Here is a 25,615-nt window from a genome sequence, read left to right as displayed (position 1 = left end):
TTCGAGACCTCGAGACCCTGTGTACGTGTGCCTATGACTGTGTGGTGCTGTACCCTACGCTAATACTCAACTAGTGTGTGATAGCATTCGAAACAGTCACCAATGCAAAGACCAGGATTGTCAGGACAGGAGGGACAATAAAAGCGGGTGTCACGCCTAAATCCGCGCTTTCTACAGACACAACATCTTCTTTGGGGGTTTCTTTGGGTAGGGGTAACAGAGAGGACATGCGGAAAATGCCTCTCATACAGCCGGCTTACTGCATTTGGATTGGGAAGATGGGCCAAGGCACCGTCTGGAAACAGAAGGGCTCTGATGATCTCTTCCTGGAATTTAAGGAAGGATCTAGTCCGTCCTGAAGCTTTGTATAGCACAAAAATATTCAGCAAAGCCAATTGAAATAAACAGACACTTTTTTTTTTGTACCAGCATCTGGCCTTACAGGCAATTAGATACGGCGTCAACAACTGGTCGTTGAGGTCCACCCCTCCCATATTAAGGTTATATTCGAGGACACAGAGGGGTATCTCCACAACACCAGTCGCCGTAGGAATTTGGACCGTCGTGTCTGCGTGAAGGGAGGACAGAACGAAAACATTATTATTATCTCTCCACTTCACAGCAAGCAAATTATTACATCTCAAGCAGGCTTTCTGCCCCAGCCTAAGACGGAAATCCACAAGCCACTGAGGTAAGCCCCGGAGATTAGATTGCACGGTGCCACATGCGCCAATTGGATGATCAAACAAGTGACTAAAAAGTGGCACGCTTGTGTAATAATTGTCCACATACAAGTGGTACCCCTTTCCAAATAAGGGTGACACCAAGTCCCACACAATCTTACCAGCACTCCCTATGTAGTCTGGGCAGTTCTCTGGCTTTCTCCAGAGTTCTTCTCCAGAAAACTTAATCAGGCACTCCTCAACACAGACATGGGGATGGGCAGTAAACAAGGCTGCAAAACGTTGGTTGGAGTGGTTTACGAGGGGCCAAATTTTGTAGAGCCGATCAAATTAAGGGTCACCCCGAGGACTACAGAGTTTATTGTCGTTGAAATGCATGAGCCACAAGATCTGCTCGTATCGTGTCCTGGTCATGGAGGCAGAGAACACGGGCGTATGGTGAATTGGGTCAGTGGACCAATATGACCACAACTCACTCTTTTTAGTTACGCCCATGAGGAGGGATAGGCCCAGCAAGGTCTTAAATTAGGAGACTGTAATAGGTCTCCAATCTCTGGCAAGGGTCAGCTGGGGATTAGCGGCGATGAATTGACCAGCATATAAATTGCTTTGGTCCACAATAGATCTTCGGTGAAAAACAGCGAATAAAAATCAAGTGACGTAAAATTAACTGTTTCCACCTGAATTCCGAGTTGGCCAGTGAATGGGGGAAGTATGGGTGCTGCAGAAGTGGTGGGTTCCCAATTAGGATTGCAAATGCAGCAGGAAGGGCACTATGGGCTCGACAGGCCTGTCTTTGTCTTCTTCTTGGTGGCTACTCGTGCTTGCCACCTCGAACTGCGCTTATTAGACTACCACGTCACCAAGTGTTACTGCAGTGCTGGATGTACGACCAGAGTGTACTAGGCCGCTGGTGCTTGCCAGTTCACCAGAAGGATAAGCGGTGCTAGTACTGGCTCTCTGCTCCATACGAGAGCCCTGCGGTTCTTGCACCTCAACAACAGCAGAAGATTGGGGTCTGGTACGCCTGACCTTGGCAGGGACCACAACTCCGTCATCAGAGCTATCTGTCAGTGTGCTGCTGCTGTCTACAGGTTCGTATTCCTCTTCACTATCTGTCATGCTCAGAAACGTGTAGGCCTCTTCACTACTGTACCTTCGATTTGACATTTTGGTCTCTAAATTTACTGGTACAGTAGTGAGACTCACAAGAAAAAAAGCTCCTGAATGTTAGCGACTGATTCAAGCGCTACCAAAAAAACTGTTAGCATTCGCAGGGATCAGGCCTGACTCTGCGAACGCTGCACTTATGTGTTTTGTAAGTGACAGTGATCGATTGATACTGCACTTGGGTGGGTTGGGCTGGGCAGAGGGGCTAAACGCAGGTGCTAGCAGGTATCTGGGCTGATCCCACTAACACATTTTTGGGAACCCTAAACTGCTGGGGACGGTAGCATAGATCTGACCAGATCAGATATCAATCCATTGAGACACTATACTACTAACTGGGGGGGTGAATGGTGCGTGCAAGGGTGTTAGCGCTACTGGCACTGATCTGACGCTGCCTGGGGCGACGCAGACCCTATCTGACACTAAAACCATCATATCACCCGCCGGGTGACCAGGAGGTTAAACCTTTATTTGGTAAAATACGGCTGGTGCCCTGACGCTATAAAAAAAAAAATCTAGCTAAACTGCATCACCCATGACACTTATACAGTGATCACAGATGACAGGGGGTGATCAAGGGGTTAAACCTTTATTGGGGGGGTCTGATGCTGATCTGACGCTGCCTGGGGCAACGCAGACCCTATCTGATGCTAAAACCTAACTTTGATCACCCGCTGGGTGATCAGGGGGTTAAACCTTTATTGGGTAAAATACGGCGGGTGCCCTGACGCTATAAAAAAAAACCCTAGCTAAACTGCGTCACCTGTGACGCTTATACAGTGATCACAGGTGACAGGGGGTAATCAAAGGGTTAAACCTTTATGGGGGGGGGGGGTCCCTAGACCTATCTGGGGCTAATATTAATTGCCCTAATGCTGATTTTTGTCACTGACACCAGTACAGCGATAAAAAAAAAATCTGAATGCTGCACTGGGTGACACAGTGACAGGTGGTGAAGGCGTTAACTGGGGGGGGGGTTGATCAGGGGGTGAATTGTGTGCCTACGTGACCTGGTGTAAATGTAGTGTTGGTGCAACTCACTATGTGATGCCTTCTCTCCTCGGTCAGGAATGGAAAAGACCGACACAAGGAGAGATGACATCACTTCCCGTCAGTGTTTACACTTACACGACAGGGGAAGGATATCATTTGTCAGGACCAATCACCAGGTCCAGGGCAGATATCACTGGCCTGGACCTGGGGACTGATTGGTTCCTGATCGAATCCAATGGTCGCGGCCGGCGGGCCCCTCCCCCCGGCCGCTCGCCTGACGTACCATGACGGCGATTTGCCTTCCTGTGCCATTCTGCCGCAGTACAACTGCAGCGGATGGTCGGCAAGCGGTTAAAGCTGAGCTCCAGGGAAAGAAAAAAACCTTCCCGTGCAGTGGGATTGCCCCCCACACTGCAAGGGTTAAATGCTCATTTGGGTCTAGCAAACCATGAAAAAGCAGTTGTGAAGGCTATATTTTTTTTATAAATAACAAAATGTTATACTTACCTGTTCTGTGCAATTATAAACCCAAACCTCCTGTTCTGCGGTTAACAGCCCCCCCCTCCCGTTTGCTCGCTTATGAGCCGGGCTGTGTGCGTCTATAGATGCACACAGCATGGCTCGGCCTTTCCCCCCACTCCCTTCTCACAGCATTTAATTGACAGCAGCCAGAGCTAAAAAACCTTTTGGCTTTAGAACCACTTTAAACTTACTAAATCTGCAATACCGGACTTTTCAAAACACTCCAGCAATCACAGGTCTTACAATATTATCAAGACCAATCCAGAGCCCGTAGCCCTGCAATCAATATGAGAATGCAGATGGACATTTCAATACATCAGCATGGGAAAGTAGAGGGGAGCGGAAGGCAGGTAAGTAAAAGATTTTCCCATCCCCTAGACCTAAATGAACGTTTAACTCTTGCAGTGCGGGGGGCTGCCACACTACAAAGGAAGGATTGTCACTTCCCTGGAGTTAGGCTTTAGGCCATACACCTACAGTTACAGCATTTAAATTCCAGCAATATGTTTCACAACACTGTGGGATGTACTCAGCAGTACTGCAAAGGGTATACACATTCTGCATGCTACAATCACCAATGGTCGGGCCTTTTCCGAGATATCTGCATGAGTATTTTTAGGCCTTCTCATCTGTGTGCAGCATCAGGAGTGAGACTTTTCTGCAAGGCAGAAGGCGGTGACTCTTACGCCTAGATTACTCAAACAATACAATAGAGCCATGAATTATTTAACCTACCAGACTCTACCCAAAATTATATCTATTTTAGGTGATCTGGCATTTAACCTTTTTGCTCACAATATAAAATCAAAGAATGTTCTATAGTAGACATAATCCACAACAAAAAAGCAGTAAAACTGAAGGGAAATCATGAATGCCAACCCAATTTGCCAGAGTTTACTGACAGATAAGCGCTACCTGTCTGCCTTACGAGTGTAAAATTCATTTCACGTCCTCCCCTAAAGAACCATTATTTTATTCATGAGGTTTGTTTTCCTCTGTATGCAAGTGCATTTATTTGGTTCTAAAAAATAGTCTGAATTTGAGATACTGCACATCCAATGAGGATCATAAAAGATAAGACCACAAAAGTGTATTTTAAGCTGAGAAATCATACTAGACATTTTTTATTATTGTTGAAGGAATATTATATTGATGTAGACTTCTGTGAAAAAAAAATTGAAAACAGGGATCAGAGGTGGTCAAGGCCTCAAAGGGACCACTAGACTTAAAAGACAAGATTATACAGTAAAGAGCATCTATATGGGTTAAAAAGTACTAAAGCCTCTTTCTTAAAGCATACTATCAGTACTCATTAGTACTGCCTAAGGAATGACTGCTTTCTAATCAGTTCCTAAACACTTATCCTTGCTTAGTCCCCTATGCCCCTGTCCTGCTACTTCCATAAACATTCTGTTGGGGAGAGCGCACACACATGACACCATACTATTTCCTATTTCTATAAATCAGGTCCCATCATGCCAACAACATTAACAAGATGTTTCAACACAATTCAGGGCTACAGGTATCCCTCTTTATCAGGGCTGGAATAGTAGACACAGTCCTCAGATCCTATTTGTCTTCCAACTATTTACCTTCACATTTATTTGTGTGATTCCACAGGGACTCTGGGACTAAAGGGGGCCCTGGGACTAAAAAGCTGTCTACCAGTTTGCAAGTGCCTCTCATCATAAACTACAAGACACCAAGCAGTCCAGCTCTCCTCACTTTCTCTACTATAGTATACAAGTTCCTGAATAATGACTCTTTGGGGGAGATTTACTAAAACTGGAGCACACAGAATCTGGTGCTGTTGGGTATAGTAACCAATCCTCTTCTAACTTCAAAAATGTATAGGAAGATCTTGCGAGCCACAGATGGGTTAATGCCTCCAAATTAAACCTCTAGTGATACAGCTGCAAACACTAATCACGTTTCATACCCATGTAAAATAGTAATATAATCAAGTAAGTGTGTCTGCGCTAGAAAAACTATAATAAAAAAACAATCAATATGTGAAAAAAAATCAAAAAAATTATTGAATGTTAAGAAAAAACAATATACAGCAAATTACGATCTGTGACAGAGATCCCCCTGATGAAGGCACGTGATCCCTGTGCCTAACACGTGTAGGGGAGGGGCCAGGACGGAGCTGTCAGCACAGAGGAACAGATGAGAGGAATATACCACACCGCACGCCATACCAGTGTTTTCGTTTTCTCACAAGTGAAACCTTGATTAGGATGGTGCACTCACGCACCTACACAATGTGAGTACCCCTAAGAGGGGGCGGCAGGCACTTCCTGGTTTACCCTGAGTTATGCTGCCACCCCACACAATGCGTAATATAATGCTGTGCTGTCTTCGCTTGAGCATAGAGTGCAGATTTCTCCTTTGAGCATTTTGCCTCTGTATGTCTGACACCTACAGCTTAGCTCCACAGCAACCACAGCCTTCCAGTTACCTCTGCTCTTTTATTGCCTCTGCTGCCCTCGCAGCCCCACTGTACACCTATGACATCCACATTCTGTGGTATCTTCGCTGCACTTGCGGCCCCCGCTGCAGCTCTGCAACATCTACAGACTCTGCTGCATCTAGCTGCTTGTCTGCAAAATCCACAGCCATTCATCACTGCTGCACCTCAGCTTCACTTGCAGTCTCTTCTACATCTCCGCTGTACCCCAATTGCATCCACAGTCTGCAGCACCTTTGCTTCACCCACTGTCTCCTCTGTGCCTCCAAAGTCTCCGTCTAATTTCTGTTTAACCCCAGCGGCATCCACAGTGCTTACTGCACCCGCAGCCTCCATGGCACCTAAGCTGCTCCCGAAGCCTCTGCAGCACCCACAGTCTCAGCCTGCACTGCTCTTGTGGGTGTCCTTTGCACCATTTCAGCACCCACAGTTTCAGTACCTTTATTCTGAACATTAGCTGTACCTTGTTGGCACCCACAGCCCTCAGATTCTCCCCTGCTTCCAGCTGCCAAGTAAATATCACTTACCAGTTTCTTATCATCTGACACCTACCCTCCTTTGCATCTTTGAGTACCTGTTGAGTAACCTGTAGCATGCAACCAAGCCCAGTCCTTGGCAGAACACCAGTTGTCTCCTAGACTCCACTCTCAGGGAAAGCAGCCACACTGAGCAGCAGTGTCTACGTCTCGGATTGTGGCACACGTGTACTGTACTATATCAAGGTTGGCTGAATTAAACAGGATCATCCACAATGATTTAGACTCATGTATTTTCATACATTTACCACACACATTAAATTATATCTTAATCTTTGTCTACATTTATATTGTTACTTTCAATATTTATCTACTGTAAATTAGCAAAACATACTGCAATATTTCAATTTAAATTAGGTCATCCACATAGATTTAGGCTCATTTATTTTTATACTGTACATGCAAAATTAACAACACAGATTAATTTATACCTTCATCTTTGTCCACATTTAAATTACAGCTTTCAATATTTATCTACTGTAAATTAAAAGATACAGCTTTATTTTATTAGGTTTGGAATGCATACTGTAAATCTTACAAGACTGCACCAAAGCAAGCATTGAATAGCAGTACTTAAACATATGTGTGTGAGTGTCCATATGTGTCAGAGTATGCATGAAGGTTTCTGTAAAAAGGGGGTATTAATGATGAGGACGATGATGTTGATATCGGTAATTGTTTTTTCCCTATTTTCAAGGAACCAGTAGACTACAGGTTGGTGTTGTGGAACATAATACGCACCTTATTTGTTTATTTTTTGGGCCATAATAATGCCTCAGTTATTCAAGTTAACATTAACGTTCTTTAACCACTTTAAGACCGGGCCTATTTTTCAAACTTGTTGTTTACAAGTTAAAATCATGTGTTTTTTTGCTAGGAAATTACTTAGAACCCCCAAACATTATATATATTTTTTCTAACACCCTAGAGAATAAAATGGCGGTCATTGCAATACTTTTTGTCACACCGTATTTGCGCAGCTGTCTTACTAGCGCACTTTTTTTTTGTAAAAATACACTTTTTTGAATTAAAAAATAAGACAACAGTAAAGTTAGTGTATTATAAATGGTGAAGAAACCCACCAACCCACGCAGATGGAAACTGGTGAATTTAAATTATTTTAGGAGCAGCACGTTATAAGGGTAAGTGAAAAGAGAATAATTAAGGAGTTCATTACAAACCTGTAATTAACTTGTTAATTATTCTCTTAACAGTAAAGTTACGCCGAGTAAATTGATACCCAACATGTCACGGTTCAAAAATTGCACCCGCTCGTGGAATAGCAACAAACTTTTACCCTTAAAAATCTCCATATGCAACGTTTAAAAAAAATCTACAGGTTGCATGTTTTGAGTTACAGAGGAGGTCTAGGGCTAGAATTATTGCTCTCGCTCTAACGATTGCAGGGATATCTCACATGTGTGGTTTGAACACCGTTTTCATATGCAAGCGCTACTCACGTATGCGTTCGCTTCTGCATGCAAGCTTGGTGGGATGGGACGCGTATAAAAAAATTTTTTTTTTTCATTTTACCTTTTATTTTTATTTTTACACTGTTCTTTTAAAAAAAAAAAAAATTGCGTACCTTTTATTCCTGTTACAAGGAATGTAAACATCCCTTGTAATAGAAAAAAGGCATGACAGGACCTCTTAAATATGACATCTGGGGTCAAAAAGACCTCATATTTACACTAAAATGCAATAAAAAAAAAATTTTTGCTTTAAGAGCCATGAGCGGAAGAGACATTTTGACGTCGATTCCGTCCTGCATTGGTATGGAGCCGGGTGGGGGCCATCTTCCCCTCAGCTCCATACCACAGAGGACACAGGATCCGATCGCCTCCGCCGCTACCGACAGCTCCGGAGGGTGCCCTCTCCCGCTGCCAATAAAAGTGATCTTGCGGCAAATCCACCGCAAAGACCACTTTTATCTGAAAGCGGAACGCTGAAGAAGAGGATACCGGGGTTATGGCAGCTAGCTGCTGCCATAACAAAGATATTCCTCTTCAAAGCACAGCATAATGACGGTAGGCGGTATTGCATTTTTAAGTATGTGATACTGGTGACTGGCACCCTAATCTATCTACAGCTGCAAGGCTAACTATACTTTTAGGCAGGTAAAGCAGAAGTAAATCCAAAAATTTAACAGTTCTCCCAAAAAACTTACATTCCATGAATGTCATGAATGACAGCTCCCACAGTTGCTTGTGCTCTCAAACGAACTGTTAAGCCATCAAATGGCTGGTGTAATAACTGTACATCACCATGACATGGCCTCTCACTTCTGCTGCTATTTAATACATTTAGTGCAGACCGCAGATCATCAGATGACTTGGTTTAGCAGCCAAAGCCTATACCAGACTAGGGGACATTCTCATCCTCCTGTAAGCTTTCGGAATATGGACTGTGCATGCTCAGAATGTTCTCCAAAGGTACTAATGGAGAAGCTGTCTCCCTGCAGACTTGTAAGTAAATGGCCTTTCTATTTGGACCTATTGAGAATAAGTGCAGTACCATTTTGCCGTCCAGTTATGTGGAGGAAGGGACACCTCTTACCTTGGCGTTAGCCCGGGTTCACACCTATGCGAATTAGATGTGTGTTTCCCCACATCTAATTCGCATAGCAGGAGAATGTGACCGGCTCCCTATGGAGCCGGTTCACATATCACCGGGGCGGCTGCGGAGCGCACTGCACAAAAACGCTGTGCGTCTTTGGCTCCGTTTCAGGGCCGAATTCAGGCATAGAATCGGCCCTGATTCGTCCCTGAAACGGGGAACAGGGACGCACAGCTCTCCTGTGCAATCCGCAGCCCGTTACAGTGTGAACCCGGGCTAAAAGATAGGTGATCTAGGCTGCTCACTGATCTGAAATGTGTTCTGAGAAGTACAGTACAGCTGCCATTGGGGAATAATGGAACTGGTAGATTTAAAGTGAAACTTTAGTCAGAAAAATAAGTCCTGATAGAAAATACTGGCCCCTTTTTGCAGGTATAGCTATGTAAAAAATTAAAAATAAGTGTCTATACTGTTTAATACTAAAGAACAAAGAGAGGAACACCGCTCCAGGCCTCGGCCCACCACTGTGAAAGACAAACAAGACAAGGAATTGGTCGCACACTGGAACTCCAAATTATCTCGATGTCATCTTTATTGTCAAAAGCGATTGCTTGCTTGTTCAAACGTCTATCGCTTGTGAAACGTCTACCATTGCCTGTATCTGTCTGACCCTTTTGACAATAAAGATGACATCGAGATAATTTGGAGTTCCGGTGTGCGACCAATTCCTTGTCTTGTTCGTACTGTTTAATACTGCTCTGTATTTTCTGACACTGTGCCAAAAATGTAGAGGCTGATCTGCTGACAGCCTAAAGATTTACTACTGCTCAGGGGCGCTGGGCTTCACCAAAATGACAGTCTCCAGCAATAAGAAACAGGAACAATGCTGGAGCAATTTACAGCACACGCTAATTTTGGTATCATAATTATTGATTTGGAATGTATGTTCCTTTCTTTATTTTTTATTAAGTTATTATGGGTAAAGTTCTTCATTTAGGGGCCATTTACATCTTTGTGGTGTGTTACGTGTGTTAACATGTGTTGCATTAAGGCAGCGAGCTTCCTAATGCACCAAATCCCACCAAAAAGGTGAATGCGTTATTGTAGCAATTTAGTGAAGTGCAACATACAATAGTGCAGTACTGTACATTATGGTGTGCTGCAATGCAGGTGTTGTTAGAAGATGTGTTGGGGTGCTATTCTAATAACTAACACTGCAGTGCACCAAAGTGCCTAATGCGCATTACCGCAACACAACTCTGTGAATCTGACTTAAAGCACTGTTATTTTCTAATAAAAATATGTTGCAAGGTCCTGAAATATTGTTAGTTAACCAAGAAATCAGCGCCTTTCTTTCACCTTGTGACGTCTTGAAATTTACTGTGTGTGTGACAAGACAGAACTATGTCACAATATCAAAAGGGCTAGGTGTTACCCAGGGTTCTCACTCGTGCAGATTGCGGGGATCCAGGATGTTTGTTTAGAGCAGAGAAACATGGCTTTTCGTTTTTCTCCAGAGTTTGTAAATTCTAGTACGGGTTCTAGAGCCCAGAGGCTTTGTAGAGTAATAAGAGGGATGAAGCCTCAAGCCCTGGGTCCATGGTTTGCTGGCAAACAGCTGTGTAGGCGTGCATATCCCTTTTAGTATGAATGCTGACTAAAGTTCAGGGCTCCATCCTGGCAAGGAGACCATTGTGCTACCAGGAAGCAGTGGGTGCATAGACACAGCGGGGATGTGTGTATGTCTGCACCAAGTAGGCTGATACCTTGAGATACAGTTTCTGCAGGAGCAGCATTTGAACATCGGTGTGTTCTGCACTGAGACTCAGTTTTATTAGCTGAAAGCTATGTAGCCTGAGGTGGGCTCCTTTATATTCAGTAGGCAGTTCTTTCTTTAAATGCTATATGATGCTAAAACCCCTGTGTGGGAGTCCGCATGTAAAAAATGGTTACTTTTAAATAAAAATAGGCAAGAAAATCCTGAAATATACGTCACTGGCTGGAATGAAGTTCATGATAAGCGCTACACTTGAGCTGAACCCCCATAGCACATTCATAACTAGGGGGGGATACTTTGATATAGCATTTATTACCATATGTAGAACTGGGCAAGCCATTTTAATTGAGAGGTATTTATTTAAGTGTGCTTACATATGAGGGCCTAGTCAGAAAAACTAGATGAAATAAACAAGGAAATACAGACTTGTTCCCTATTGCGTTTTATACGTTTCCTTACACTAGATGCATGTATCTGGAATAAATATTTATTTACCTTTATTTACCTTTAAAGCAGCTTTGTCCAAGGAACAGGGCTGGTGCAAGGATTTTTGACACCCTAGATGAAACTTTTGCCCTCCCCCCCGGCTCCACCCCTGACTCCACCTCCTTTGCCTTGTCCATGTATACCCCCACTTTTTAATGAAGCACCCATCAAATGCAGCCCACCAGCGTCCATCAAAGCAGCCTCACTAGTGCCCATCAAATGCAGCTTCACCAGTGCCGATCAATGCAGCTCACCAGAGCCCATCAATGCAGCCTACCAGTGCCTATCAATGCAGCCCACCAGTGCCCATCAATGCAGCTCACCAGTGCCCATCAATGCAGCTCACCAGTGCCCATCAATAAATGTTTGCTTGCTTCCATTCATTCGGGAGTCGGGACACAGACACAGTCCTCCGTCACCACTACGCCTCTGACACTATCTGCGCACAGAGCGGTGGCTGTCTGCTGATGCTGCGACTTAGTTGCTTGCTGCAAAGAGAAGAGAGTAGGAACACCAGTGGGCAGGCACCCTAGGCAGCAGTGCGCCCTAGGCGGCTGCCTAGTTTGCCTAGTGGTAGCACCAGCCCTGCCAAGGAACATAAGCATTAAACTGCACACATCGACAATTGCTTTCTATGTGCCTTGTTGACACCACAACAATGCCTTGAGGTAAGTAGCAGTGTATTGTGTAAAAATGCAGATAGTTTTTAACTGGATAAAGAAACAGTCTAATGTCTATGGGGCATCAGCAGACTCTGCTACTGTCATTCAAGTCTTACTAAGATAGAAGTGAACAACTGCTTTTATGAAAGCTCTGGTAGGCCAGCGATAAGGGTGTTTGGGCCCTTCTCCTGCCTCTTCCCCTATCATCTCACAATTTGACCATTCATGTTTAGGGACCTGAAGGTCATAATAATAATACAGCAGGTTTTACTTAAAAAAAATGCAAGGAGCTCTAATACACACAACATACAATCTATTCAAAAACTTACAGGGCCATTGCAAACTGTTCCAGCAGTCTCTTTTTCAAGTCTCTGGTCTTACAATAAAATTCAAAGCCATTTTGCCCTTGGATATGTGTAAGATAAAAGCCATAAGACCACTGCAAAAAAGGTGTAGAGTATACATTTCAAATGTCTGACAATTATAGGATCATACTGATATTACAAATACAAGAAAACAAAAATCAATTAAAAAAAAAAATAGGATCCTAAAAGGAAAATAATGGGAGAGATTTACTAAAACTAGAACAGTCAGAATCTGGTGCAGCTGTGCATGGTCATCAATCAGCTTCTAACCTCAGATTGTTCAATTAGGCGTTAAAAATAAAACCTGGAAGCTGATCGGTTTCTATTTAGAGCTGCACCAGATTTTGAATGCTCCGATTTTAGTAAATACCCCCAATATGTTTCGAAAAATAAATCATAATAATGTGGGCACAGTATAAACTCTTCACACTGGCTATAATAATATCACCCCTTGTATAAAAATGTACCCTTCATTTATCATTCCTAATCTGATTGACCCCTCCAGCATGTTCTTAGACATACAGAAATCTCAAAAATCTCAAGAAACTTGCAAAAGGGTGGTATTAATGAGGAGAGTCCTTTCATAATTGGCTCCACCCGCACACCTGCATTATTTATTCCCAGAGATCTGTATGAATGAATAAACCACTAGTCTTGTCTGCCACCGCTGCAGAAAATCTTGTAGCTCTCAATTGAACACAAGTGTGATGATCACTAGTAGTAGTCCATTTTTCAAGTTACACTTCCCCTCACTCTCCAACTGAAAGAGTCTGCTGGAGCCTGGCATTGCACTTGTTGATCATGGTTACAATGCTTTGCAGGCTTATTTGTAAAAAAATAATAAATGCTCATTTATTTTTTTCTGCAAATATATGGCCATTAATTATTATTTTTTGTACAAAGGTAAACCTAGCTTTAAAAAATTCTAACAAAATGCTATGCCAACTGGCTTACATGGGTGGATCAAATAACAGAACCTCAGAGTGCACTGGCCTCATGAAGCTTGTAAACCACTTTAATCTAAAAAAGTACCATGTGCTATGTGTTTGTAAAAAACACACCATCTGTGGAGACAACATTCTCCAACAATGCTAGCTTTGTTGGAGGGACAAGGATGCAAAGGTTATAAAGTATATCATGGCAGAATGCGTTGTGGTAGAACTTTTTTACCACGTTTTACTGCATGGTACCCACAACACACAGATTTAAATAAAGCCTCAAAAAATAAGTAAAACTGACAAAAAAATTCTAGTTCCCAATAAAGATAACCCACAGATAATACCTTATCTTGACATGTATGTTCTTCCCATTTTTAAACAACCTTCCCCCTTTTCCATGAGTTACACGGCTCTTCTGCTAACATAAAATATGTTTCCAGAGAAATTCAAGTTCATTTTAATCCCCATTTCTTCTGCTATGTTCTCTTTCTATAGACCACTCATCCCTTCCATAATGTACCTTTCTGTTCTCCTTGTCAGTAGTTGGATTATTGGTTACTTTGTACTTCTGAAGATCAATTATGTCCTTCATTTCATAGTTGTCCCCTCTTCTTTTGCACACAATAACGGCCAAATCAAACAGGAATATATACCTTTAAAAGAATATAAAATTCACACATCAGCATTATGTGGATTCAATACTCAGAAAATTACATTGATTTTACCAAGCCAATTGCTTTCTCTTTAGGGGTTGACCGTGTGACCCAGTAAACATGTCACTGGTCACTTTATCCCCATGTGGGCCTGACCTTGTAGCTTAGTAAACATATCACTGTCACTGAGTTGCTGTATTCAATACGCACACCAAGCAAACATGTCATTGATATTAGACATATCAGTTAGCCATTAAGGTATAACTGTCAGTGGGTCAAAATATTCCTAATTTTAACTAACCTTTGACCATGTAATCATGTTAAATTGTTACTTAATTGCTTTTTTAAAGGAACAAGGCATTCACATAAATGATCTTTTACCTGTCCTGCTTTGTGCGTTTATCCAATGTGCTAAACTTTATCTCACAGTCCACCTTCGGTCTTCCGTACTGTATTAAGGGCTGATTCTATAGATAAAAGTACATATGTCAATTAATTAAAATGTAAATAATTTACTCAGAATGGCACAGGTGCCGAATTGTCCAACAGCATGTAAAAAGAAAAATGTAATGTATGGACCTTATACAGATTTTTGGTGAATGAGTTGAGGATGATATGGCAATACTGTTCACCTCCAATTCACTCTTTCTAAATTCTCTGCTGTAGAAACTCTATACACTAATTATCAGCACTGAGGTCTTGACTCAGATCTAAAACTCTTGGTGCACATGGTTTCGTCACCCAATAAGGCAAGGAAGGTCTTGAAGCGGTTAATTAATCATCAGGAAAAGTTTTAAGCCTGGTACACACTATTAGTTTGGAGCCACTATACTAAAGATCCAGCGTTAGTACATTGATCTCTCCCAGCTGAGCTGTTGTGTTCTAACAGGGGGACGCCCCCCCCGCCAGAACGCTCCGCTCCTCACTCTTAGCCATTGGCTAAGAGCGCTGATCATGAGCCGCTTGGCTGCTGGATTTCTGGCTTCTGTCTGACAGGGTTCCATATGCACAGGCCGAATGTCGGACGGTTTTTATTGAACCGGTCGATGTTGGCCAGCATTCAGGCAGTGTATATGGGGATTTAGGCTAGAGCCAAGAGCTAGGCAGTTGACGTTAAAAGGGTTAGTATTTAACCACTAGCCAAACATCTCACGCAGATATACTGCAGTAGGTCGGCTCTCCTGAGCAAATCGACGTACTTGTACATCGGTCCGTGCGAGGACACCCTCCAGGAGGCAGGAGGTGGGCGGATCATTGTCATAATCTACAATCAAGAGAAGACTTCACGAGAGCAAATACAGAGGGTTCACCACAATGTGCAAACCATTCATAAGCCTGAAGAATAGAAAAGCCAGATTCGAAAAAATCTAAAAAGCCTGACCAGTTCTGGAAAAGCATTCTTTGGACGGTTAAAACTAAGATTAATCTGTACCAGAATGAGGGGAAGAAAAAAGTGCGGAGAAGGCTTGGAACAGCTCATGACCCAAAGCACACCGTCATCTGTAAAACATGGTGAAGGCAGTGTGATGGCATGAGCATGCATGGCTTCCAGTGGCAGTGGGTCATTGGTGTTTATTGATGGTGTGACAGAAGACAGAAGCAGCCGGATGAATTCAGCAGTGTTTAGAGATATACTGTGAGCCCAGATTCAGCCAAATGCAGCAAAGTTGATTGGATGGCGCTTCACACTACAGATGGGCAATGATCCAAAACACGATGCAAAAGCAACCCAGGAGCTTTTGAAGGAAAAGAAGTGGAATATTCTGCAATTGCCAAGTCAATCACCTGATCTTAACCCAATTGAGCATGCATTTCACTTGCTGAAGGCAAAACTAATTGCAGAAAGACAAACAAAGAACAACTGAAGACAGCTGCAGTTAGAGCCTGGCAAAGTGTAAGAAAGGAGGAAACCCAGTCTTTGGTAATGTCCATGGGTTCCAGACTTCAGGCAGTCATTGCCAGTAAAGGATTCTCATCAAAATATTAAAAATGAACATTTTGTTTCTGATTATATTCATTTGTCCAATTACATTTGAGCCCCTAAAAATGGAGAGAAAGTGTATAAAAATGGTTGCAGTTCCTAAAATTTACAAGGTGAGGGTTTACATATTCTTTAATGCCAAATTGCCATCAAAACAATTTTTTTTAATGGATAGAGTTTGAAAGGGTTAGAATGACTGAATTTATAGTGTAAACGTATTATTGCTGTCTGTGCCCTCATAGAAGGCTTCTCCTAACAGATGAGACAAAACAGAGGCCAGGCAGAAGAGGTAGAGAAGAGAAATCTTCTTTTTGGGAAGGCAGCTTCTTTACGGCAGGCATCATTTATTAGTTTGGACGTCTAAGACATTCAACAATATTTTCAGCTGTTTTTATACTAATGCCCAGTGACAATAATAACCAGGACTGAAAAAAAAAGCGTGCTTCTGTGTTGTGTGCCTCTGATCCAGCGCTCCTCTTTCTTCCTCTGCTGTAGTTTCAGTTTGTAGATGAAAGACTGACACCCAGCAAAGGAAGATAGAACTGAACCTAGTTCAAGAAATTAAAAGTCAAAATTGATAAAAGCAGACATGGATTTTAGCCATATTACCATATCAGCCTCACCCAGCCTTGCTTGAAATACATACTATGGGGTTAATTGGGTGAAAGTCACATTCACTGCATAGCGTTCAGTTTGGAAAACAGTTCTATTTTAGTAGCATTTTATATTGTACATTTCTCAATAAAAAAAGAACTATACTCTTACTCTAAACATATTTTCTAGCTATACTTAAAAGTGGACAGAACTGCAATGACTACATTGTATTGCCTTTCTTCATATGATCAAAATCTGAGTTTGATGAGTTCGGAAGCATCTCTGCTCCAAGACTTTTCTTTCCCTGTCTGTCGAAGTGAAATCTTCACCTTCAAAATCATTCTGACAGTCCTATTTCACCCCTGAAAAGAGAACAGTCCCCTCTGAAACCTGACTTTGAGCATTTTCATAAGCTAGTGTCTGGCTGCCAACCTTGCAGGCCCCTGCTAAAATCCTTCTCACTCTTTCCAGCCCTTTCATGACTCATTCACATTGACATTGCTTGATCTTTTAAATCCACTAACTGTTGCAAATAATCCAAGAACATAACAGAGTCCATTAAATTCCCACTTCATAAGCACAAAGTGTGCCAAGATGACATACATATACATGTACAATATTAGGGAAGTACAAACTTCCTTGTATTACAAAGTTATTTTTTGGAAATACATTTTTTGTAACAATCTTTATGTTCAGGTATCATTAAGGCCCCTTTCACACTGGGGCGGTGGGGGCGTCGGCGGTACAACAGCGCTATTTTTAGCGCTGCTGTACCGTCGTTCTTGCAGCTGTATTTGGCCGCTAGCGGTGCGGTTTTAACCCCCGCTGGCGGCCGAAAAAGGGTTAAAATCCCTCGTACAGCGCGGCTATAGCCGCGGTATAGCCGCGCTGTCCCATTGATTTCAATGGGCAGGAGTGGTTTAGGAGCGGTGAATACACCGCTCCTTCACCGCTCCAAAGAAGCGGTTTGCAGGACTTTTTTCACCGTCCTGCCAGCGCACCGCTTCAGTGTGAAAGCCCTCGGGCTTTCACACTGAACAAACAGCGGAGGCTGTTTAGGGGCGGTTTGCAGGCTTTATTTTTAGCGCAATACCGCCTGCAAACCGCCTCAGTGTGAAAGGGGCCTAAGGCATTCCATTACAATAAGTGAATCACATCTCCCCTCTATTTTCCAAATTTTGGTGCTACACACCTTTAAAAGGCCAGTCCACCCAAAATGATGTTACAGGGCATACTGATGCAATTTACAGGTGCAAAATGATGTTACAGGTGCAGCATGCCAAGCTAACTCTGCCTCTAGGCTTTTATATACTACCACCATGAGATCATTCTGCTAGAATTCACAATTCTTTTTCCGTTCCACTAAGGCTTAATGTACTCGGGATGTTTTTACAACCTCTCCTGAACGATTTAACTTGACAGATAGTAACCCACATTTAAACCGTCCGTTTTGCCACATTTACATGCTGCGTTTAGCGGTGTTTTGCTGCGTTTGCATTTATAAGCGTTTGAAAAAATACATATCATTTTTTTTTTTTTTTTTCAAAATAACCAAAAATGAAAAACGCCTGTAAACGAAACGCTGCCAAACGTAAGTTACCGCATTTAGAAGCGTTTAGCGCCTGAAATGAACTAATTTTTTTGCTTTCCAAAAAAGGCCTCTAAACTCAATTGCCTAGAAATGACTATAAATGCCCCTGTGTACATGTACTGATAAGATAACATAGAGGAGAGTTCAGGAGCATCTGAAAAAAATGCCCAACTGCTCCTAAACGTCTGTTTACCAGCAGCAGTGTACATGAAGCCTAAGGAGTTTTGGTTCTCGCCCAACTTTGCGATTCCCAGCACCTTCTATTGCATTCTTCACAAATATAAATATAAATTAGAAATAAACTCAGAAGAGCTGAAACCCCTTATACGGCCACAGCTAGAATGCAGACCCAAAAACGAATGCAGAGATCTCATCAATATAGTCCCAAACAGATATATAAACCTGTCTGGTAGGTTTGATTGGTTCAGCATTCATGAAAAACTGATATATGAGTTTTGTGTGCTTTGACCCTTATCCTAATTAAAAGAAAAAAAAAAGAAAAAATAGAGCAAATATGTTGCAAATAAAAATGTACATCTGCTGTATAAGGCATAAAACAGTATTTCAAATATGAAATGCTTTCTAGCAATAGAACAGTCACTGAAAATTATAACTGAAATAATCTATAATACATTCCTACCAAGATTCATCTGGCGTCTGCAAATTTCAACACCAGTGAATGAGTAATCTCATCCTGCCCTCCTATGGATGTTACAGATATTGCACCTTCAGCAAAGAAATTCAGCTTGTTCTGTTAAAAAACTGAATATTAGAACAAGGTGAATTGAATACCCCTCTGTTTATCATATTTTAAGGACAAAACACAAGACTCTTTGATGCCATTGGCATAAATGACATTTAGATTCGGCTCCTCAGCTACAAGTGTAGGTTTATTTTATTTATTTTTTTACAATTTAGCGAACTTTCCAGGCTCCTAGGCTGCATAAAGACAATATTTGCCCTTTACAACTTACAGAGTACATGTATTGACTAAATAGGTTATTAGGGGATTACTGGAGAGCTCCAAGATCAAATGAAGGCTTATTGCAAGCTTGAAGGATGAATCTGCAATTATGCACTTCCTCTGTTGTGCTTATTAGTATGTCAATTACCTTTGTCACTATAAAAGCCTTAAAGCCCATCTATAAGAATCTACCCTTGCAGTGGGGTCCTCTCCATACTACAAGGGTCAAATTCTTGCTAGGTCTAGGGGGAGCTGAACCTACCTTAACCTCCCTGGCGGTATGATTATTTCAGATTTTTGATGCTGAAAGCGGTACAATTATTTTGCATGGAAATTTGGCGTTTTATATTGTAGGCCTGTAATTCTTAGGAATAACTCACTTAAATCTGTCCAAACAAGAGTCTAGTAGACCTCCCGGGTATGATAAAGTTTGAAAAACAAAATCATAAATTATAATATAATAAATAACTATAAATAATTATAACAAATAATAATATAATAATAACAAAAATTATTCAATAATGTAACCAAATCAAAAACACTGAAATTTACTCAGTTGCAGAATTGTCACTGTCATTACTTTCAGTGTTTGATGACGGATTTCCCCACAAATCACTATCGCTCAATTCTGCAAGTGATTCTAATTTATTATCACTGTTTTCTAGCTGGTCTAAAACCACTTTTGATGTAAAGGGATGGTTTCGGTTGCTATGGACAATCTCCAGTTTCCAGGCAGAAAGAACAGTATTTATAATATAAAACTGCATGCAGAGCACTGGAGAAACCACTAGGGACAAAATGGAGGTGAAATAAATTAATACAGTAATGTAATCTGTAAGATTACAGTGTACTGTATATGTATTGTGTGTTTTACTTTTTGAATTTGGCGCCGTTCTCCGTCCCCGTGCGTCGCAACGCTCGCAGGGAACGGAGCTCGGCTCTGTGATAGATCAAGCGGCTCGCATACAATGCGGGGAGACAGCGCAGGATCCTGGGGACAAGGTAAGTTTGCTGTACCTGGATCCTGCGATGCGATCCGGAGTGTGGCTCAGGGTTACCGCTTTTGGTGCTGAAAATCCACCCCGAGCTACACTCGGGAATACCGTCAGGGGGGGGTTAAACTGGTCATAGATGGATCAAAATTTGGCCTGTTCAGAAGGGATAGGCTGAAATTCGATCCATCTATGGCCTTTCTCACTAGAGAGATGTCAATCTAATGATTAGCTTTTTCAAACAGGAATGTTTGAAATGTTTGATTTGATCAGCACTGCCAACTGGCTGCAGTGCTGATCTGTGTATTCTGACAGTGGAGGGGTCCAGCTGTCAGAATACAATAACACAGCAGAGAGGATTCATTTATCCACCTCGATTGTGTGGATGGGGGAATTTGTTTTTGGTTTTTTTGTTATCTATGGCCAGTTTTATACCATAGAGGCACTCTCCTCCTCTCCCTCTTACATCCTTAGCTATGGGCAGTCCCTTAGCCTCATTCGGAACAATGCAGGGCTATTAACCCTGCATTGTACATTAAGGGAGACAGGTGTGCGATCTGGGCCAAATGCCTTATGCCCCGTACACACGGTCGGATTTTCCGATGGAAAATGTCCGATCGGAGCGTGTTGTCGGAAATTCCGACCGTGTGTGGGCTCCATCATTTATAGTCCCGGCATACGTGTTTTACGTCACCGCGTTTAGAACGATCGGATTTTCCGACAACTTTGTGTGACCGTGTGTATGCAAGACAAGTTTGAGCCAACATCCGTCGGAAAAAATCCTAGGATTTTGTTGTCGGAATGTCCGAACAAAGTCCGACCGTGTGTACGGGGCATTAGAGAGGTTGCATGTATAAGGGGAGCCTACAAGAGCAGACCTAGACTTAATGAGCAATTAACCCTTGCAGTGCTGGAGGGTGGGACAATGCAAGGCTAGAATTTGTCTAACTCCTGGAATTTGACTTTAAACTGTGTACATCGAATGTATTATTTTCCACTTTGTCCCACCATATTGCCATTCTGTTCCTATGCAACAGTCAAACTGTCTTTTGTTTCTATGTGTTTAGTATTTTGCCCTTCTTGCTTTCACTTGTATGTATTTTTAGTGGTTTCTAGAAAAAAAAAGTTTCACTTTCATGCTACTGAACAAGTGGCCTAAGTAAAGTTATATTCAACATTTTATAGAGAAGGTTGTTTTCTTTGTAACCAAAGGATATTCTAGAACAAAACACAATGGGATTGAAGTCAGGTGCAGCTCTGTATAGAAACCAATCAGTTTCCAGGTTTTATTGTCAAAGCTTAATTGAACAAGCTGAAGTTAGAAGCTGATTGGCTACTCTGCACAGCTGCACTCCCCAGTTTTAATAAATCAACCCCATTGCACAATTGTAGCTTCATATTGTACCAGAGCTTTTGGTTGGGTTCAAGGAGTTCACCTTTTGGAAAATGTTACATATTTCACCCGTATTTAGGGTGGAACATATAACATGTTCCAGCAGCTCCCCAGTGACAGCGGGCGAGCATCTTCTCCAGTCACCCGCTGTCACTCTTTGAAACTATGGCCATGTGGGGCAGTGAATGGGAAACTACAAGTCCCAAGAGCCTTTGTGGCTGTCGGCTTGTAGTTCTCAATGAACTACCACTGTGCTGTTCATTCATTCTTCCTGTCAGTGAGTATCTGCTGGCCTGTATGAGGTACGAGCAAACAGATACACTGACAGGTCTGCAGGAGTCCTGCATGGTGCCAACGATCTGCTGATCCATGGTGCAATACTTTCCAGGCTCCCAAACCAAAAAATAGTAATCGCTAATTTTTTTGCCTGCAAAAAATGTGCATTTATTAATTTTTGTTAAAAGGTGAACTTTCCTTTAAAGGAAACCTGTTATAATGGGAACATATAGCCTGTAAGGCAGGCCCATGTCATCAGTACTTTGAGTCGATGACCTAGAAAAAGTATGCAGATAAGGACTTATGTATTTTTTCCAGCTTTTCTGATCTGTATCATTTTTCCAGGCCCCTGCGTCAGAAAGTATTGAAGTAGTTCAGAATGACGACAAAGCAAATACTACTTTCAAAAAGAGGTCTGGCGTGGCCACTTCTTTGTCCTCCCATGACAGGTTTACTTTAACTACTTTGTGAGAGGTTTTTTGCCCTCAGGCATCATGCCCTATTCAAGGAGGATGTTAATTAACATTGCAGCAGAGAACTAGGAATGTGCAACTGTGCACTTTATTAATTCTTAGACCCCACTGTCAAACTGACAAATTAGTCATACAATTATAATCAAGTTAAAAAACTGCCATGCTGCTAAATTTGGTCTGAGTGTCTAAACTTCAGTGACTCCGGTAACAAAAACATTAAGCTCATAAGAAGTGTTCAATATGAAGCTGCATATTTTGGTGTTCCTTTTCTAAAAAATATTGATTTTGGTTTCTCATCCCTTATTTATTACTAACATTATACTTTGTATATGACCTGTTTCTTTTTTCTTCTTTGATGTTAATATATGCATCAACTCTAGTTAGCATGTTAAAATGTGTATATATATATATTTATCGGCCACTTTATTAGGTACACCTTGCTAGTACCAGGTTGGACCCCTTTTTGCCTTCGGAACTGCATTAATTCTTCGTGGCATAGATTCAAGGTGTTGGAAACATTTAAACGTTCTTCAGAGATTTTGATTCATATCGACATGATGGCATCACGCAGTTGCTGCAGATTTGTTGGCTGCACATCCATGATGCAAATCTCCCGTTCACACCCCAAAGGTGCTCTATTGGATTAAGATCTGGTGACTGTGGAGGCCATTGGAGTACAGTGACCTCATTGTCATGTTCAAGAAACCAGTTTGAGATGATTTGAGCTTTGTGACATGGTGCACTATCCTGCTGGAAGTAGCCATCAGAAGATGGGTACACTGTAGTCATAAAGGGATGGAAATGGTCAGCAAAAAAATACTCAGGTAGGCCATGGCATTTAAACAATGCTCAATTTGTACTAAGGGGCCCAAAGTGTGAAAAATATCCTCCACACCATTACACCACCATCTGCCTGGACCGTTGATACAAGGCAGGATGGATCCATGCTTTCATGTCGTTTACGCCAAATTCTGACTTTACCATATGAATGTCGCAGCTGAAATTGAGACTCATCAGACCAGGCAATGTTTTTCCAATCTTCTATTGTCCAATTTTGATGAGCCTGTGCAAATTGTAGCCTCAGTTTCTTGTTCTTAGCTGACAGGAGTGGCACCTAGTGTGGTCTTCTGCTGCTGTAGCCCATCTGCTTCAAAGTTCAATGTGTTGTGTGTTCAGAAATGGTATTCTGCATACCTGGGTTGTAACGAGTGGTTATTTGAGTTACTGTTGCCTTTCTATCATCTTGAACCAGTCTGCCCATTCTCCTCTGACATCAACAAGGCAACTGCCGCTCACTGGATATTTTCTCTTTGTCGGACCATTCTCTGTAAACCCTAGAGATGGTTGTGCATGAAAATCCCAGTAGATCAGCAGTTTTTGAAATACTCAGACCAGCCCATCTGGCACCAACAACCATGCCACGTTCAAGGTCACGTAAATGCCCTTTCTTCCCCATTCCGATGCTCAGTTTGAACTTCAGCAAGCTGTCTTCACCATGTCTAGATGCCTAAATGCATTGAGTTGCTGCCATGTGATTGGCTGATTAGAAATTTGACAGGTGTGGCTAATAAAGTGGCCGGTGAGTGTATACAGTATCTCACAAAAGTGAGTACATCCCTAAGTAAAAATGTCCAAATTGGGCCCAATTAGCCATTTCCTCCCTGGTGTCATGTGACACGTTAGTGTTACAAGGTCTCAGGTGTGAAAGGGGAGCAGGTGTGTTAAATTTTGGTGTTATGACTCTCACTTTCTCATACTGGTCACTGGTTCAACATGGCACCTCATGGCAAAGAACTCTCTGATGATCTGAAAAAAAGAATTGTTGCTCTACATAAAGATGGCCTAGGCTATAAGAAGATTGCCAAGACCCTGAAACTGAGCTGCAGCACGATGGCCAAGACCATACAGCGGTTTAACAGGACAGGTTCAACTCAGAACAGGCCTCACCATGGTCGACCAATTAAGTTGAGTGCACATGCTCAGTGTCATATCCAGAGGTTGTCTTTGGGAAATTGACGTATGAGTGCTGCCAGAATTGCTCTAGAGTAGGGGTGGGCTATCTGTTCGAGTCGAACATGAGTTTGACTCGAACATTGGCTGTTCGCCGAACAGCGAACAATTTGGGGTGTTCGCGTCAAATTCAAAAAGCCGCGGAACACCCTTTAAAAGTCTATGGGAGAAATCTAAAGTGCTAATTTTAAAGGTTAATATGCAAGTTATTGTCACAAAAAGTGTTTGGGGACCTGGGTCCTGCCCCAGGGGACATGGATCAATGCAAAAAAAGTTTTAAAAACGTCCGTTTTTTTGAGAGCAGTGATTTTAATCATGCTTAAAGTGAAACAATAAAACTGAAATATTCCTTTAAATTTCATACCTGGGGGGTGTCTATAGTATGCCTGTAAAGTATGAAGAAACTCCTGCGCTGTCAGAAATACTTATGCTAAGGGGCACTGCTGCAACACCTAAATGGCTGATCCAAACAGACAAAAGTGGTATGAATAAAGTGAGTGGTGATTGCGCTGTGATAAGAGGGGAAGGAAGGAGGAGGAAGGGGAAGGGGCTAGCTCAAATGTATAGAGAGGTGAATGAAAAATGAAAAAATTATACAAATATAAAGGTATAATGAGCATGAGGGCTAGTATCATACTAGCACATAAAAAATATAATGTAAATACTGAAACAGAAGAAAAGAAAAATCTCAGTGCAAAAGGGCTAGTACCATACTAGCACATATGTAGTAACTGAGCAAATAGTTAATGGTGACTCCAAGTAAATAAATAAATGGTGAACAGTCCCACCGCCTTGTAGTACAAAGTGCTCAAACAATGAGTCATCAGTTCCAAAAGGCAAAATGGAAAAATTATACAAAATATAAAAGTGTGATAAAATGTAATAAAGTGCAGTCTAATGAGCACTAAATCCGAATAAACTGTGTCAGCTCTTAAAGGGACATTTTTTTAAATGACTATTTTTTTTTTATTGCATTGTAGTGTAAATATGAGATCTGAGGTCTTTTTGACCCCAGATCTCATATTTAAGAGATCCTGTCATGCTTTTGTTCTATTTACATCCCTTGTAATAGGAATAAAAGTGACACAATTTTTATTTTTTTTTTAAAACAGTGCAAAAATAAAAACTAAAAGGTAAAATAAATAAGAACAAAAAATGTTTTTAAACGCGCCCCGTCCCCCACAAAGCTCGCGTGCAGAAGCGAACGCATACGTGAGTAGCGCCCGCATATGAAAACAGTGTTCAAACCACACATGTGAGGTATTGCCGTGATCGGTAGAGCGAGAGCAATAATTCTAGCCCTAGTCCATCTCTGTAACGCAAAACATGCAAACTGTAGAATTTTTTAAACGTCGCCTATGGAGATTTTTAAGGGTAAAAGTTTGTCGCCATTCCACGAGCGGGTGCAATTTTGAAGCGTGACATGTTGGGTATCAATTTACTCGGTGTAACATTATCTTTCACAATATAAAAAAAATGGGCTAACTTTACTGTTGTCTTATTTTTTATTTCAAAAAAGGGTATTTTTTC

General features: G+C 41.9%; 1 protein-coding gene across 1 annotated transcript in view; it reads right to left on the bottom strand.

Annotated features, from left to right (window-relative positions):
- VAV3 (vav guanine nucleotide exchange factor 3) overlaps nt 1–25,615 on the bottom strand; it is a 370,216-nt gene that overhangs the window by 122,907 nt on the left and 221,694 nt on the right. Inside the window, exons 13-15 of the mRNA XM_073592989.1 lie at nt 14,193–14,278; nt 13,679–13,811; nt 12,185–12,294 (exon numbers count right to left, since the gene is read on the bottom strand). Coding sequence (XP_073449090.1) covers nt 12,185–12,294; nt 13,679–13,811; nt 14,193–14,278 — 329 coding nt within the window. The remainder of the gene's footprint in view (nt 1–12,184; nt 12,295–13,678; nt 13,812–14,192; nt 14,279–25,615) is intronic.

The sequence above is a fragment of the Aquarana catesbeiana genome, linkage group LG07, assembly GCF_042186555.1.
Source record: "Aquarana catesbeiana isolate 2022-GZ linkage group LG07, ASM4218655v1, whole genome shotgun sequence".
Taxonomy (NCBI): Eukaryota; Metazoa; Chordata; class Amphibia; order Anura; family Ranidae; genus Aquarana; species Aquarana catesbeiana.
This window is presented reverse-complemented; position numbering and strand designations above follow the sequence as displayed.